This window comes from Orycteropus afer, unplaced genomic scaffold (assembly GCF_000298275.1).
Source record: "Orycteropus afer afer isolate SDZICR_OR568_19922 unplaced genomic scaffold, OryAfe1.0 scaffold00028, whole genome shotgun sequence".
In the NCBI taxonomy this organism is placed as follows: Eukaryota; Metazoa; Chordata; class Mammalia; order Tubulidentata; family Orycteropodidae; genus Orycteropus; species Orycteropus afer.
Genome location: NW_006921615.1, coordinates 7,691,157 through 7,708,193, shown reverse-complemented (window position 1 = coordinate 7,708,193; position 17,037 = coordinate 7,691,157). Strand labels below are relative to the sequence as shown.

The following is a 17,037-nucleotide window of genomic DNA, read 5'->3' as shown; positions in this document are numbered from 1 at the left end:
ACATAAACTTAACTACTGCAGAAGGCATGCTGAAATCAAAGCAAACACTTTTTTTTTTTTTTTTGAAAACACTTTTAAGGATTTTGATACAATTATGTGGGGCACATATGTCCCAGGTGGACTGTGGTAGAAGGATTGGTAGAGTGAGGCCTGTTTCTTCAGATTCATGTAGTTAAACATGTCTCTGCCTGGTAGTAGCACATACTACAACTGGGATAGCAGCTTCCCAAAAAAACTAACAGCCTGAAAATATTGGTGACCAATGTATTGGTGACCAATGTGTCCCATGGGTGACAAAAAGGGTTAATTTACTGTATGAGGCCTGGAGGTAATGTCTGTCAACCCAGTTTCATTGTACAAAAATGGCAGTAGGCTGTAGGCTATGCTGTTAATATAGTTAATAACACACATCAATCTGATTTGTATGTAGAATGACTAAAAAGAAGGAATGAAAAGGCAATGAATAAAAAGGCAATGATCCAATAATAGCTGAATCTAAGCTAATAGGGCAGATCATTTCAGCACCATCTGATTATTTCTTGGTCTAATTTGGGATGGATATAATTTTACTGAGTGGTTGGTTTAGTGTACTGTTATGAATCAAAAAGACAGCTCTTGAATTCCTGATTCTTTTTGAAAGTCAAAGGAGTCTTTTTAAGGTTCCACCAATTCAATTTAACTAACATTTATGAAGCACTTAAAATATACGTATCACAGTATGTTGTTTGGAGGCTAAAGTTTTGTCCACTTTTGATTAAATTGCCCTTGTGTGTGAAAAGGATTTATTTTTAAATTATAGGCTCTTTGAACAGCCAGTGTGTGCCCAGTTGTCCTGAGAATGACTGATTTTTAGTGGAGGTAGTGGTGGTGCACTCGTAGAGTTCTTGATTTCCATGGGGGTACCTTCATGTGATTGTCAGCCAGTGAGTGGTGCAAATGGCTGATACATTTAGCTTCTAACTCAAAGGTTGGAAGACCAGAGGCACCTTGGAAGAAAGACCTGATGATCTATTCCAGAAAAATGAGCTATTGAAAATCCTGTGGAGGAGCATATTTCTACTCTGACACACCTGGGCTTGCCATGAGTCAGAGTTGACTTGATGGCAACTGGTTTATCTAATATTCATTCTTAATACCTTTGGGATGAAGATGCTCAGAAATTGGGATAACAGAATCCATAGATTCTTCATTTTGCTTTTAATAGCAAAAATCAGTAGTGGGTACATAGGTTAGCCAGCACATGTCTGGGCTTGGTTTATGAGTTCTGGTTCCAGTATATAGGTGCAGATTTGGAGTTACCCATGCTTGGTAAGGTGGAGGGTCAGTCAGTGAAAAAGGGGAAGACCCTCAACAAGATGAATTGACACAATGGCTGCAGTGATGGGTTCAGGTATAGCAAGGATTGTGAGGATAGTGCACGACCAGGCAGTATTTCATTCTGTTGTACATAGGGTTACTATGAGTTGGAGCCAATTCAGTGGCACTTAACAACAACAACAACTTGCTCTGAATGGCTCTATGAACTTTTTAAGCAACTGGAAGGTAAATATTTGTCTGAAATTCACAAAGCTCATAAAGGTTTGTTTTCAGTCAGTGTATTATAGATTTTATTCTGCTTTTTCAACAACTCAGGAAGAAAAGGAATTCCCAGAACGCAATCCCAGTTCTTTTCTTTGTCTTCCTATTGGTCAGTTGGATTCTGATCATTTTACTCATAGAGGACTGAGTATATATTTTGGGGTGTAAGCTTTATAAAATGTCTGGTCTATCATACCTGGATGGTACAAATAGTTTAACATGCTTAGCTACTAACAGAAAGGTTGCAAGTTCAAGTCTATCTGGCAGCACCTCAGAAGAAAAGCTTGGTTATCTACTTTAGAAAAGCCAGCCATTCAAAACCCTATGGAGCACAGTTCTACTTTGACACACATAGGGTTGCGATGAGGTTGCACCATGAGTCAGAATTGACTCCAGGCAACTGGTAAGTCTATCAGTTTGTGCCATAGGGATACAAATGGTTAACATTCTTGGTTGATAATGAGAGGTTGGCAGTTCAAATCTATCCAGAAATGCCTCAGAAGAAAGGCCTGGTGATCTACGTAAGTTTAAAATAAATAAATAAATAAATAAATAAATAAATAAGAATAAGCTCTTGGAAACCTATGGAGCATAGTTCTACTTGCATCCACATAGAATTGCTGAGAGTTAGAATCAACTCAATGGCAACTGGTTAGTCAACCATAATAAGCCCAGAAATTGTTTCTTAAAACTGACTAGGTAAAACAAAACAAGACAGGCTTCTTTTAGAGCCATCATTTATGAAGTCAAAGGCATAAGTAGTTATTTCAAATTCTTTAGTCAATATAGAAACTGTGACATTTCTCTTTAGTTTTGGAAATCCAGCTCTCAAAAGATTGTTTCCTCAGGGGTGTCTGGCTTACAATAGTAAGCTGCCACCAGATGATACTTTGATTATCTTTGAAATGTGGAAGAAAAGGAGGAAGGATTCAACTTTTGTAATTTTTACAGCTTATCTTCAGGTACAGAAAATATTTAGCATTTCAACAAAAACTTTTGGTTTGACCTTTCCTGTGATTTGTCATAGAGATTTAATTTAGACGGAAACTCAGTGTATTCTTTTAATAGAATAATGTTTTTTTTTTATAATTCAGATAAACATCTTGTCACAACCTGAAGAAAAGCAATTATCCAAACACTGGAATTCTTATTTCTTATATTCTCTAATTTTCTTCTTCTTATATTCTCTAATTTTCTTTCATCTCTGTAAAAATCTGCCTTCCTCAGATGGGACTATCTCATGAATATATGTACATTTGACAGAAGGTATTTTTACATATATGTTTATATATGCTGCAAATATATTTATGAATATAATAGAGCACACAGGGAAAAATTATGAAAACTTCTGAGTCATAACCAAACACCTCAAGGGAATGAATTTCTGGGCCTGGGGGCTCAGGATCATAGTCTTGGGGGATATCAAGGTCAATTGGCATAACACAGCCCACAATGACAGTGTTCCAGATTCTACTTTGGTGGGTAGTGACTAGGGTCTTAAGAGCTTGTGAGTGGCCATCTAAGATGCAACTATTGTTTTCACCTCATTTGGAGGCAAGAACAGTGAAGAAAATCAAAGATACGTGGAAACAATTAATCTAAAGGACCATACCAACCTCAGCCTCCAAGATCCTGAGACCAGAAGAATTAGGTGGTGCCCAGCTACCACTTTTGACTGCTCTGAAAGGGCTCACAATACGAAGTCCTGGCTAGAGTAGGAGAAAAATGTGGAAGAAAACTCAAAATCATAAAAAAGACCAGGCCTACTGGTCTGATAGAGATTGGTGGAACCACTCAAACTGTGGCCCTTAATTATCTTTCAAAACTGTAACCGAACCTATCCCCATGGCTCAACTTTCAGCCAAACAATAGACAGGCCAATAAGGTGAACAGAAATGCTAGGGAAGCACACACACTCAATCATATGAAATAAAAAGGCAGCATTTGCCCAGGGATAAAGCTAAGGAAGCAGGAATGGACAGGAAAAAAGAATGAATGGGAACAGTAAACACAGGGAGAAAGTGGGCAGAGTGTTATTACATAGTGGGGATTGCAATGAATGTCACAAAATCAAATGTGTATGAATTGTTTAGGAGCTCTGGTAGCATAGTGGCTAAAGCACTTGACTGCTAACCAGAAGGCTGGCGGTTCAAACCCATCAGCCACTCCTCGGAAGGAAGGTTGGGCAATCCTACTTCCGTAGTGATACTGCCTCGGAAACCCAAGGAGGGGTCGCTATGAGTCGGGGCTGACTCGACGGCACATAACATGAATTGTTGAATGGAAAACTAATTTGCTCTTAAAATTTTCACCCAAATCACAATAAAAAGTAAAAACAAACAAACAACTGACTTCCTCTTTCCTACCAAATTTTACTTGTTTAGTATGAAGGTTTATAGGGAGAAATATATCATAATTTAAGAAATTTAATATTCTTACCAGCCAAGACAAACAATTATCTCAGGATTCTCCAACTGTAGACTGTTATTTAAGGATCCAGAAAATACGTGCCTGGTATAAAATATATCAGGAAGGATGCAAGGAATTTGTATGCTTCAAGAGAAACCTTTGAAGTTCTTTCTGCATGGGCTTGCATAGAAATTTAGAGGAATACGGACAGAAAGGGATAATACTATTTTTCTCAGCATTGAGTGGAAGGTTATTAGAGTATGTCACTTTTATTTTTTTCTGAGAATCTACCTAAAAAACCAAACCAGTTGCCTCTGAGTTGATTCTGATTTATGGTGACCCCAATGTGTCAGAGTAGAACTGTGCTCCAAAGGGTTTTTCAATGGCTGAATTTTTAGAAATAGGTCACTAGGCCTTTCTTCCAAATGTGGGGTCTACAGCATAGGAGAAATATGGAAAGCTTTATGGGGGATCAGAAGAGCCCTGAATAATGTTAATAATCAAGTCTGCCTTGGGCACAAGTTGATGCTAATCTCCCATAGCTGCTGTAACAAAATACTACAAACTAGGTGGCTTTTAAGAATAGAAATTATTATGCCATAGATCTGGAGATTCCAGATCAACCTACAGTCAGGCCATGTTCCCTCTGAAGTCTCTGAGGGAAGATTCTTTCTTGTTTCTCCCAGCTTTTTGTATCCTCAGTGTTCCTTGACTTATAGATGCATCTTTATATGGTCACCCTTTCTCTGTCTGTCTCTCTATGTATCTTCTCTTTTGTAAGGACATCACTCAGATTAGATTAGGGTCCACGCTCCTTCAATGAGACCTCATGTTTATATTACTGATGACATCTTCAAAGACACGGTTTCCAAGGTCATGTTCACAGGTTCTTGGGGATGGGATTTCACTATCTTTTTATGAGACACAAATCAATCGATACCACAATACTAGGTGTTGAGACACAAAGAAAAATGACATTCAGCTTCTGCTCTCACGTGAAGGAACACAATGAAACATGTAAGTGTGGTAAGGTAGGTATAAGCCAAATGCACAGGCTGGGTGGTAGGCAATTGAGAAAATCTTCTAAGGGGGAAACACACAAGCTGCTGAACCTTAAAAAATGAATGGAATTTTCCCAAAATGAAAGAAAAAGGAATGGCATTTGAGGAAAGGGGAGAGCTTGGCTAAAGACCAGTAGTATGAAAAGGCATAGGCATGTTTGGGAAACTGCAAGGTGACTGATGTGATTGGGTTTAGGTGAAGTGTGTGTGCTGGGGGAGGATAGTAACAGAAGGAGATGAACCTGCAACTTTGGGGTTACGTTGGGACAAGCTTTGAATGCCACTGATAATTGAATTTAAAGGAGTTTAAATTTTATCCTGTAGATATGAATCCTCAAAGATTCAAGAAGGGTAGCAAAAGAAATCACATCTTGGTTTTAGAGAAGTAATTTTCACATCTTTGTGGAAGCAAATTGCCAGGTCATTCTCCCATGAAGCCAGTAGGTGGATTTGAACCACTAGCCTTTCAGTTACCAGCCAAGCTCTAAACTGTTTGTGCCAGCAGATCAGTGAGGGAATCACAGTAATAATTCAGAAGAGAAATAGCACTGACTTGAACCAGAGCAGCAGTGTTGGGATGGAAGAGCAGAGGGGCATTTGAGTCTTATCAGCAGAAGACCTGAAAGCACTTAGTGATGGAAATGAGAGAGATAGGGAAGTAAAATAGACTGGGTTACTGGATTAGTGGAAATGAGAAAGAGAGACTGTGAGAGAAGTTTTAGGATGAAGTTAATGTTTTTTATTTTATGATATGCTTAAGATGCTGGCCAGGGGCTTCATCTAGAGAGGTCTGTTGGCAGTTGGAAAGATGACATTTACATTTGAGGGAGACTAATACAGAGAAGGGAGCTAAGACACTTGCCTGCTAACCAGACGGCTAGCGGTTCAAACCCACCAGCCACTCCTCGGAAGGAAGGTTGGGCAATCCTACTTCCGTAGTGATACTGCCTCGGAAACCCAAGGAGGGGTCATTATGGGTCAGGGCCGACTCGACGGCACACAACAACAACAACAACAATACAGAGAAAGGCTAGGGGGCCATGAGGATATACATGGAGCGGAAGCCATAAAGGAATAGGTGAATAAGATTTTCTCCAGGGAAAGACATAGATTAGGAAGAAGAGAAGGCTAGAGATGAAATCTTGGGAATTACTGATGTTTGGTGGAAGGAGGAGCAGGTAGAGATAAAGAAAGAATGGTCATAAATGTGGAAGGAGAGAACTGTGTGTAGAAAGCAAGATGAGAGTTTTAGGAGGGAGGAGGTCAAGGACATCAGGGTTACACAGAAGACCAGAAGGATGAGTATTGAGAAACCATTGCTTTTGGTAATTGAGAGGCTGCTTGAGGCACAGCCAACCTGGTTCCAGTAACGTGGTGAGGGTGAGTGTTGTGGGGAGAAGTCACATGACAGAGAACAGAGCAGGGCGTGGGTGCCAGCCTCATGCAGGCCACCATACGGACTCCTCTCTCAAAATACAAGTGTAATTCCATCTGGCTGAAGTGTGCTACCTTCCATTTTCAACTCCCAGTACAATGCTCATATTTCATAGTCGATTTAGTGTGACCTGCTTTGACCTCCTTGTATTTTTTAAAATTTTGTTACTCTTTGTCCCTGCTTTTGTTCCTAGGAATTTATTTTCTTGAGTTATCTGAAGGCTTTACATGCTCAGATAATTTTCCTTATTGTCTTCCTTCTTGCCAGGTGGTCCCCCTCCTGCCCTTTTTTCCTCCTTTCCATTTTACTGTCTCCCACATACACACAGATACACAAATCACTTTGTTGTGTAATTACATTGAAAGTGCCCAAACTCTTCATTCATGAGAGGTTTTTTTATTTTTTATTTATTTATTTTTTTAATTAGCTTTCTTGGAATGGGGAAGTGTCTTCAAGTGATTTCTGTTTATTGTAAGAGCTGTAACAATTTATGCTAGTTCACATCCTTTAAGAAAATCAGAAAGCTTTGTGTTTGGAAAGCTTAAAGGAGATGACTGCACATTGCTAGGTTAATGATCAAACCAAACCAAAACAAACTCATCGAGTCAATTCTGACCTATGGGTCAGAATTGGGTTTGACAAAAGGAGCTAGCTCAAAAAGATGCCTGTGAAAGGACCCAAGGCAAGCCTTAGATGGGCAATGCTTAGGTTTCCAAGACTGCAAATCTTTATAGAAGCAGACTGCCTCATTTTCTTCTGCCAAGTGACTGGTGGGTTCAAACCAGCCAAATGCCTTAACTACCACACCACCAGGGCTTCTTGGTTAATGATAAACTAAAACCAAACTCACTGCCATGGAGTAGGTCCTGACCCATAGTGACCCCTCCTTGGGTTTTTGAGACAGTTCCTCTGCAGAAGTAGATTGCCCAGTCTTCCGAGGAGTGGCTGGTGGGTTTGAACTGCCAGTCTTCTGGTTAGCCTTAGGCACTACACCACCAGAGCTCCCAGTTGATGATAAAGCAAGGTCAGTTTGCACACTTGAGTGTGATGGCAGCTCACCCAAAGACAAGGTCTAATCCCTCATTGCCTTCATGTTCATGGCTCTTAGAGCAGTAGTGAGCATCAGCTCAGCATTGAGAACAGCCTGGGAGAGGTGTTAGGAAACCTAAGCTTTATTTTCTGACCCTTATATGACTGAGCCTCAATTTCTTCATTGGTATGAACACTGAATCTCATGAACTTCATAAATGAACAGTCTGGACACTTTCAATGTATTATACAACAAAATGGAGTTGACAGTCACTTCTCTGCATACTTTGTGGGGTTGCTATGTGAAATAGATTAGCTGATATATACCAAATGGATTGCCATAGAGATGACTCTGACTCATGGTGACCCTGGGAGTGTTGAAGTAGACCTGTGCTCTATAGGGTTTTCAGTGGCTGATTTATTGGAAGTAGATCACCAGGTGTCCCTGGGTGGACTCAAACCTCCAGCCTTTTGGTTAGTACCAAGCACATTAACCATTTGCACCACACAGGGACTCCAGTATATGCCAAACCATTTTGTAAATATCAAGTTGGACACAACAGTTGGTACCCTATGATATTCATATGATTTATTTAGGAAAGTAATGAGTAAAAAGATTTGTCAGATTTTTTTTAGTACATGGATCCCCAGCCAAAGCCACTGATTGAGTAGAACCAAGTGGGCTTCTGAGAGAATGGGACTATAGCTTTGGCTTTATGTTCTACTCAGGAACTGTTGATGGAGATCTCTGGAGTTATGGGCATTGTCCATCTAGGGCTTGCCCTGGGTCCTTTCACAGGCATCTTGTGGGCTGGCTTCTGTAGTCAAGGCCTTAGCTGCTCTGGTAGGTGCTGTGGTTAAAGTATTGGGCTGTTTACCAAAAGATCAGTTGTTCAAATCCACCAGCTCCTCTGCAGGAGAAGCTTGAAGCAGTCTGCTTCTATAAAGATTTATAGTCTTGGAAACCCTAGAGGGCAGTTCTATTCTGTCCTATAGGGTTGCTATGAGTTGGAATCAACCCAGTGGCAGTGCGTTTGGGTTTTGGTTTTCAGCTGCTTAGCTCAGGATGCTTGGTACAAGCCTATGCTCCATTGCCCTGTTCTCACCTGGGGTCACACATAGTCCCTCTTTCCTACAGTTAGGGACAAAGGCCGAGAATACCTTGATGTCAACTTTCTGCAGCAGCCCAGCAGAAGTGGCTGTGATTGAGACCTCCCACTCCCTTTACTCAGTCCCTCTCACTGGGCAAGGGGTTGTTTTCATGCAGAAAATGACTTGTCTTCCAGAGAGGGAATGATCCCTGGAGCAAGGAAGCGCTCTCTCTTCTCTCTCTCTCTCTCTCTCTCTCTCGCTCTCTCTCTCTCTCTCTCTCTCTCTCTCTCTCTCTCTCTTTTTTTCCTTTACAGGTTCTTTAGGGAGCTCTGGTGACTTAGTGCTTAAGGCATTTGTTTGCTAACCAGAAGGCTGGCGGTTCAAACCTACCAGTCACTCACTCCTCAGAAGGAAGATTGAGCAATCTATTTCCGTAGAGATACTGCCTCAGAAACCCAAGATGAGTTGGGATTGACTCAATGACAGTGAGGTTCTTTCTTTCTTTTTTTTAAATAGGTTCTTTTTGTTCTTATCGAGTCCTCTTTTATGCAGAACATCTCCTCTGCATTGGCAATAGTTATTGTCACCCATATAGATTCTGAGGACAGAGGAGCCTGGTTGGATGCAAAGTAGAGTGGAAGAAGGAGACCTCTGAGAGCAGTTCTAGGACTAGGCCCTGGTGGCTTGACTTCTGCTGTTAAAGGGCTTCTCTTCCTTCTGAAAAATTGACTTAATAAATCTGACAAACTAAAGACTGAAAATATTGTGGTGTCCTCAGCATTAGAAAAAAAAATGGCAAGTAGGAAAACTGAAAATGAAGGAGTAGAATGCCTGCTATACAATCACCTGTGATGCTAGAAACTTTTCCCTCACTGATTTTTCTTGTTTTCTAATATAGTTCTTGTTTCCCCTTCTTGGAGCATGTACCTCCTTGTTCAGGGTCTTCTTCTATCCCAGAGCTCTCATTGGGAGGGGACTCCACCTTGATCTATCCCTGAGATAGAGGGAAGTTGATGGGCTCACGGGTGTTCTCTGAAGTAATTGTGAATTGTAGTGATTGGACAATCTACTTCTGTGGAGATATTGCCCCAGCAACCCAAGGAGGGGTCACTATGAGTTGAATTGACTTGACGGGTGAGTTTGTTTTTTTGTTTTTTGGGTGAAAGCATTTGGCAATGTCCAAGTGTCTTAGTTACTGAGGGCTGCCATAAAAGAAATCCACAAATCAGTGGCTTTAAAGAACAGAAATTTGTTTTCTCAAAGTTCTGGAGGCTAAACATCCAAATCAAGGTCTGGGCTGTGTCAGTTCCTTCAGGGAGCCTTTCTCCTAGTTTCTGGTGACTGCTGACATTTCTGGGCCTTTCTTGGCACTTGTCTTCCCTCTGGTGTGTCTCTGTGTCCATTTTCTTTTTATAATTCATAAGTGATTAGGTTTAGGACCAGCCAGCATGCTGGCATGACTTCATTAACATAACAAAAGAAAACTCCTATATCCAAATAGGGTCCTATTTGCAAGAATAAGGATTAGAATTTCAACACATATTTTGGAGGACCCAGTTCAATCCATAGCACCAAGTGTCATTGGGAATGTCTAGTTCTACATATCACTCTGTGATAGCTCTGTTGTGAGCTTGCTTTACTTATGTTTGTTTGCCAACAGCTCCCTTACCCCCCTTGGTATTTTTATAAGCACACTATGCTATTATTATTATTTTTTAACAACAAACTGTTAAAAAAAATTAGCATAGGGCTTACGGAAAATACCTTGCAGGGGAAGAGAGCAGTTGGCAAAAATGTAGAAGGTGGGCTCATGTTTTTTTTGGGTAAAAATATGGTATTTATTTATATTAAATATTTGCTATTCTAAAATACTAGTTCTAGAAGGGTTAGACTCATGTGAAGGCATTTGTGGTATTCTGAGTAGAGACTCCTGCTTGGCCAATAATTTGTGGATTTGAGCAGAATTTCCCTGTTCTGACATTTTCCATTTGGTTATTTTGTAGAATTACTCTCGTCTGCCCCTCAGGTTTATGTAATTAGATACAGACCTTGAAGAGAGATGAGCTTTTCTCATGAGAGTTAATGTTCCAGTAGGAACATCTCCTGAAGACTAAGTTAAATGCTCTAAGTGGAAATGAATTCCTCTCACTGGAAAGGATTTTTTTAAAAAATATTTTTTTCTTCCTTTGATTTGTGACAGATTGTGTGTCACTGTCAGATGGGGAAGAAGAGAGAAAATTATGCTTTCCTTGCTTAGGCATCTCCTTGATATTGACTGAAGAACATGGCCCTCAGGCTCTGGTATTAGAATGACTTTGGCACCTCAGTGCTTTGCTTTTGATACAGGAGAGCTTGTCTCTAATCCAAAATTGTGAAGAAGTCTGTTTTTTGTTTTGTTTGAAATTGTGGTATATAACAAAAATATATAACAAAACGTTGGCCAGTTCCACAAGTTTTACATGTATAATTCAGTGACATTGATTAGTCTTCATGTTTTGCTACATTGTCACTCTCCTTTTTCAGTGTTTTCCGTGACCATTAGCTTAACTCAGTGGCCCTTAAACAATAACTTTCCCTTTCCACCTCCTTCCTATCCCTGGTTACCATGAATAAGCTTTAGTTTCTATCTGTTTGCCTACTTTATATAAGTGAGATCATATTGTTTATCCTTTTGTGATGAACTTATTTTACTCAGTATAATGTTTTCAAGGTTCATCTGTGTTGTAGTGTGTATCAGGACTTCAATTCTTCTTATAGAAGGCATGTTTAGCATGCCTATTTTTAGGCCTTATACATTGCCGTAGAGTTGGACCTGACTCAGTGACCCCTCCTTGGGTTTCCGAGGAGGTATCACTATGAAAGTAGATCGCCCAACCTTCCTTCTGAGGCCTTAGAAAACACATTTGTGTGGTATTTTTACAGCACTTTTCATGGCCCTAGAAACCTGTGCCTTGTGGGGTTTTATTTTAAAATATGTATAGAAATGCTCAGATTTGTCATGTATAAAGTCATTTAGTTTATTGCAAGATAGTCACGACAGCACACAGGTAAGACCCCAAGACATTAATTTAGACCTGGAGAATCAAGGTAGGGTTGTTGTTGTTATGTGCCCTCGAGTCAGACCCAACCCATAGTGACCCCTCCTTGGGTTTCCGAGGAGGTATCACTACAGAAGTAGATTGCCCCATCATGGTAGGGTAGAGTTAGTTTAACAATTAAAATCCAAAGGTCTAGCCTACAGGCATTTTTACTTTTAACAAGTCATCTTGGAAGCCAAGCCTGACGTGTGCCTCATCCTTAGGGGAGATTCCTTGTAGCTGGGGTCTGAGGTTGACAGCACCATGCAGAGTCTCTGATAGAATCACCAGCAAAAAAGCCTTAGTTGTTGGAGAGGGTCAGAGACTTGACTGATAGTGTTGCTGCCTTGTTCTTGTTGAAAGAGCATAAGCTCAGGGTCTTTGTGTGGTTTATTCTCTCTGGTTTTGCGTAATAAGGATTTCTCAGAGAGTAGATAGTTTATAACTAGATAGTATCAGTGTGACTTGCTTCATAGGTTCATGATCAAGGTTGCACATTGAGGTATCTTAACATAGGGAAACTAAGGGGCTATGCCGCACCTTATCACAGCCAAGCAGTTGTCTACAGAAAGGAGCTGGTTTATTCTATTAGAAATTGTTTCTGTCACAGAAGTTTTTATAAGCCTTAAGCTGTGTACAGCTTAGCTGTAGGTCACACAGTACATGTTTCACACATACGTGATTTGTGATCACTACATTATAAGCTCTGGTAGCATAATGCCTAAGGCACTTGACTGCTAACCAGAAGGCTGGCGGTTCAAACCCACCAGCCACTCCTTGGAAGGAAGGTTGGGCAATCTACTTCTGTAGTGATACTACCTAGGAAACCCAAGGAGGGGTCGCTAGGAGTCGGGTCCGACTTGATGGCAAATAACAACAACAACAACAACAACACATTATAAGCACGTATCACCACCTGTAAACTGAGTTCCTTTACGTTCTTGGTCCTTCTGAGGAAATAAGAGGAACTCCAAAAGGCCTAGGGACAGGCAGTGATTCCATGGAGTATGGTGCTTCCATTGGCCAAGTTGCTGAGAGACTGGAGTGAGTGAGTGAGGAGATTCCTCCCCCCCAAAGTCCTTAGGGATATTCTGAGAGCCCCTAGTGGCACAACAGTTAAGTACTTGGCTGCTAACTGAAAGGTTGGTAGTTCAAACCTATAGTGGTTCAAACCCTTCTAGCAGCTCTGCAGGAGAAAGACCTGGTCCTTTGTGCCCTGGTAAAATGTTTACTTTGCTGCTCTGCTCTTACTGAGTTAAACTTGTTTTCTCAGGCAAGTCTTCCTACTGAGGGCATCAGTGCTGTGTAGTTTTTGTTTTGTTGGTTTGTTTAGTTTAAAAACAAACACATTGCTTACTGAAGACTTGTGTACCCCCGCCAATCAATTATCGCATGTCAATACCACATGTTATATCAACTCACACTGTAATTATGTTCTTACCTATCTGTGAGAATTAAATAAATGTTTTCGAAGTGTGCTGAAATTTCTTTGGATAAAAGGGCTTGTGTGGAGTCTTGAAATTTTAGTATTAGTTTCTGATCTACTTGGGGGGTGGTGGGAGCAGTAACAACATCAGATGGATACAGTCATTTTCTGCAGGAATCTTTTCTAGGAATGTTTTGTTTGCTCCAAAGTGACTGTTACCACACTGTCCAGCAGGGATGGTAGGTGGCCCAGGGAGGAGGTCAAACTCATGTAAACACCCACTCGTCCCTTTTCATGAAGGCGTATTTGGGTATGTGTAATATCTTTGTGTAAAGAAGCTTGGTAGGACATGATACTGGGTGAGAAATAACAACAAAACTTGCTATTAAGTTCCTTGTTATTATTACTTAAACTTTGGTAGTAGGATTGGAGGAGCCATTGTGAAACCTAAAACTCTAGACTCTAAACTACTTCTTATTTTCCCTCTTTGTTCACAGTGGGGCCTTTTCTGAGGTGGTTTTAGCAGAAGAGAGGGCAACTGGAAAACTCTTTGCTGTCAAGTGTATCCCTAAGAAGGCACTGAAGGGCAAAGAAAGCAGCATAGAGAATGAGATCGCCGTTCTGAGAAAGTAAGTGTCGGGTGGAATGGGCCCTCCTGCTCTGACTGCCTTTGTGCTGATGTCCCTTCCCACTGAGAATGAGCAGCCCACCCCAGGAGGCTGGCTTCAGAGAGGTCAAAAAGGGCGACTAGAACCCTGGCCTGGAGAGAGGGTCTGGGACACTGCTGATGTTGGTTAACATTTACATGGTGTTTTTATAGTACTTTTCATGTATCTTATCTCATATAACACTTGTGGCAGTTATTTGAATTATTGCTTCAAAACATACAGATCAGGCTGACTTTTTTTTTTTTTTAAACAAAAATCAATGTGGTAGAATGTATTTAATGTAAAATTTTGCCATTTTAACCATTTTTAAGTGAACAATTGAGTGGCATTAATTGTATTCCCAATGTTTTACAGCCATCACCATCATCAATTTCCAAAATGTTTTCATCACTCCAAACAGATATTCCATGGGTTCTGTATTGGGTTATCAAATAGCAGTAACTCTCTTACCTCCCTGTCCCCACAGTCCCTGGTAAGCTCTAATCTGCTTTCTGTCTCTAAGATTTTGCCTCTTCTAGGTATTTCATATAAATGGAATCATGCAATAGTTTCCCTTTTGTTTCTAGCTATTTTTACTTACCAGGTTTTCCAGGTCCATCCAGGTTGTAGCAGGTATCAGAACTTCATTCCTTTTTGTGGCTGAATAATATTCCATTTGTAGGGATATATTCCTCATTTTGTTTATCCATTCACTTGTTGTTGGATGAATTTTAGTTTTATTCCCCATGTGTAATAGGACAAATCAGAATCTTCTCCCCTCCAATATGACAGCACATGAAAAGCTATTTTCATCCCTCAAGAGATGATCTGTCATCTTCTTCCCCATCATCATTATTAAGCCATTCTGCCATATCTCATAAGGTTTGAGGGAACAAACCCTTATATGGTACCTACTTTGGCATGTTTAGAGTATATCTGAATTATGTGCTATGGAAAGTTTAAGAGTAACTATTAATAAAAAATGTTAGAAATATCCTTGAAATTTTTGGGGTTTGGCATCAGCCCATAGCAAGTGGGAACAAATTTTCTAGGGCCTCAAAACAAAATGTCACACTCCTCTCTTTTTGAGACACCCAGCTCTCCCACTTTCCTGTCTCTTTGGGAACAGCGATGTCTGCTGAACAGTGTTTTGCTACCATGAGTACAAAACCAGCACCACTGAGGGAAGCAGGACAGTGTGTTCTGTCCTCTGTGTGACCCAAACAGAAAACCTGCAGCATATGCGATATGTGTTCCAGGACAAAGGTGTCTTGACAGCTTTTCAGTGGAAGGGTTTTTGCTCATTTGTTTCATCATTTGGTTTGTTTCTAGGTTCTCTGCATAGTATCTTACCAAAGAGTTTCAGATCGTCCTATGGAGAATTGGATGAAATGATTATATCGACGAGCATTTGGGAAAACAAATTACTCTGAGTACATTAGCACCAAGCAGGAAAACACTATGTTAATGAGACATTTATTTAAATTGCTCATTTTCTGATATGAAATTAGTGCCTGGAGAAGGGGGTATCCACTAGTGACATTAAGTAGTAGACTCAATGCAGATATTTGACATTTTAGATGGAATTATGGGTGGGCTGCAAGCCATCAAAGGTGGGCTGCTGGACCTCTGCTGAATTGGGAGGAGTGGGGTACCTTAAAATTTATGTGACTCCCTTATAGGCCTAGAAATAAAAGCTGGGAAAGCAAGTTTCTATTCTTAGAGTTATTTTCAGCATATGTGAGTAGGGGTCATATATGTAGACTTTATAATTCATTCTTGGTTTATGCACAGACATTCTGCTTTAATTAGTATCTCCACCCTGTGCCTCACTCAAATAATAACCACTTCCAGGGAGATGACATTTAAAACCAAGAAGGGCCAGGGATTTGGGATAACTCCTTTCCGTGGTTCCTTCCTGTTAGCTATTAGAATGCCTTGAGTCTTGACCCTTCTTCCAGAAATAAAAAACAAAGAAATGATTTATCAGAGGGTGAAAGGTGATATATCCCTTGTACCAATTTATTTTTTGGTCTTCTGCAAATGATTTACAAGAGGCAGTTTCACATCATGAGCATCAGAAAGCAAAGCATATAAGTTGTAAAGAAAATAGCTTGAAGCCTATGTTAGAATGCTCTCATTGAGGCACATATTTATCAAATTCCTACTATGCAGTTTGAAAGATAAGATCTAATTGTTGACTTCATGGAGTTCCCAGTTTTGTTACTAAATGAATTTAATAAAGTTATACATGCTGTGATAGAAGTATGAAAAGGGGGTGGGTCTGAAAGGTGGAAACACCTAGTTCTTCCTTGGGAGGGGGTGAGAAAAGGAAGGAGCCCTTGTGGTGCAGTTGTGAAGCACTCAGCTGCTAACCAAAATGTCAGAAGTTCTAACCCATCAACTGCTCTGTGGGAGAACAACGTAGTCTGCATCAGTAAAGATTATAGCCTTCGAAAGCCTATGGGGGCACTTCTACTCAGTCTAAGAGGATTGCTGTGAGTTGGTGTTGACTCAATGGCAATAGGTTTGGTTTTTGATTTAGTGAAGAAAGTTTTTATGGAGGAAGTGGGTCTAGACAATGAGTATATTTTGCTGGGATCAGAGAAGCAGAGGGATATTCCAACCAGCAGGAGCAGCGCAAAAAAGGTAAGGAGATGACAGACACAGGCTGGTATGCTGGGGAACTCTAAGTAGTTCGTCTAACCCAGACAAAACGTTTAAGATGAGGCATGGAGACACCTAAGGTTGAAGAGGTAGGATTATGGAGAGCCTTATATCCAATACTTTGGACTTAGAACTTTGTCCTGTGGACAGTGGGGAGTCATTGAAGGATTTTAATGAAAAGAGTAATGTGATCAGGTTTGTTTCATAGTGATTATTGTGGCCCAACTTAGAAGAATAGATTGGGGGGACAGAACTTAATACGGGGAGAGTTTGGAGTCCATTGGAGAAGTTTAGGTGAAAAATGAAGAAGTGACAAATTAGAGCAGCAGCTATGAGGATGGGAGGAGTCTCTGGGTGGTGCAGATGGCTAATGAGCTTGGCTGCTAACCAAAAAGTTGGAGGTTCAAGTCCACCCAGAAGACCTTGGAAAGTGCCTTGGAAGAATGCCTGGCAATCTACTTTTGAAAAACCAGCCATTGAAAACCCTATGGAATGTAGAGTTCTTTGCTGACACCATGGGGTAGCCATGAGTTGGAATCAACTCAATGGAAACTGGTTATGGGGGTGGAAAGGAGGAGATAGATGCTAAGAACAAAATGGAATCTTTAGGATTTGG

General features: G+C 40.5%; 1 protein-coding gene across 1 annotated transcript in view; it reads left to right on the top strand.

Annotated features, from left to right (window-relative positions):
- The window catches only part of CAMK1D (calcium/calmodulin dependent protein kinase ID), a 643,088-nt gene that overhangs the window by 222,566 nt on the left and 403,485 nt on the right, over positions 1 to 17,037 (top strand). Inside the window, exon 2 of the mRNA XM_007935426.2 lies at positions 13,605 to 13,736. Within this exon, the coding sequence (XP_007933617.1) occupies positions 13,605 to 13,736 (132 nt within the window). The remainder of the gene's footprint in view (positions 1 to 13,604; positions 13,737 to 17,037) is intronic.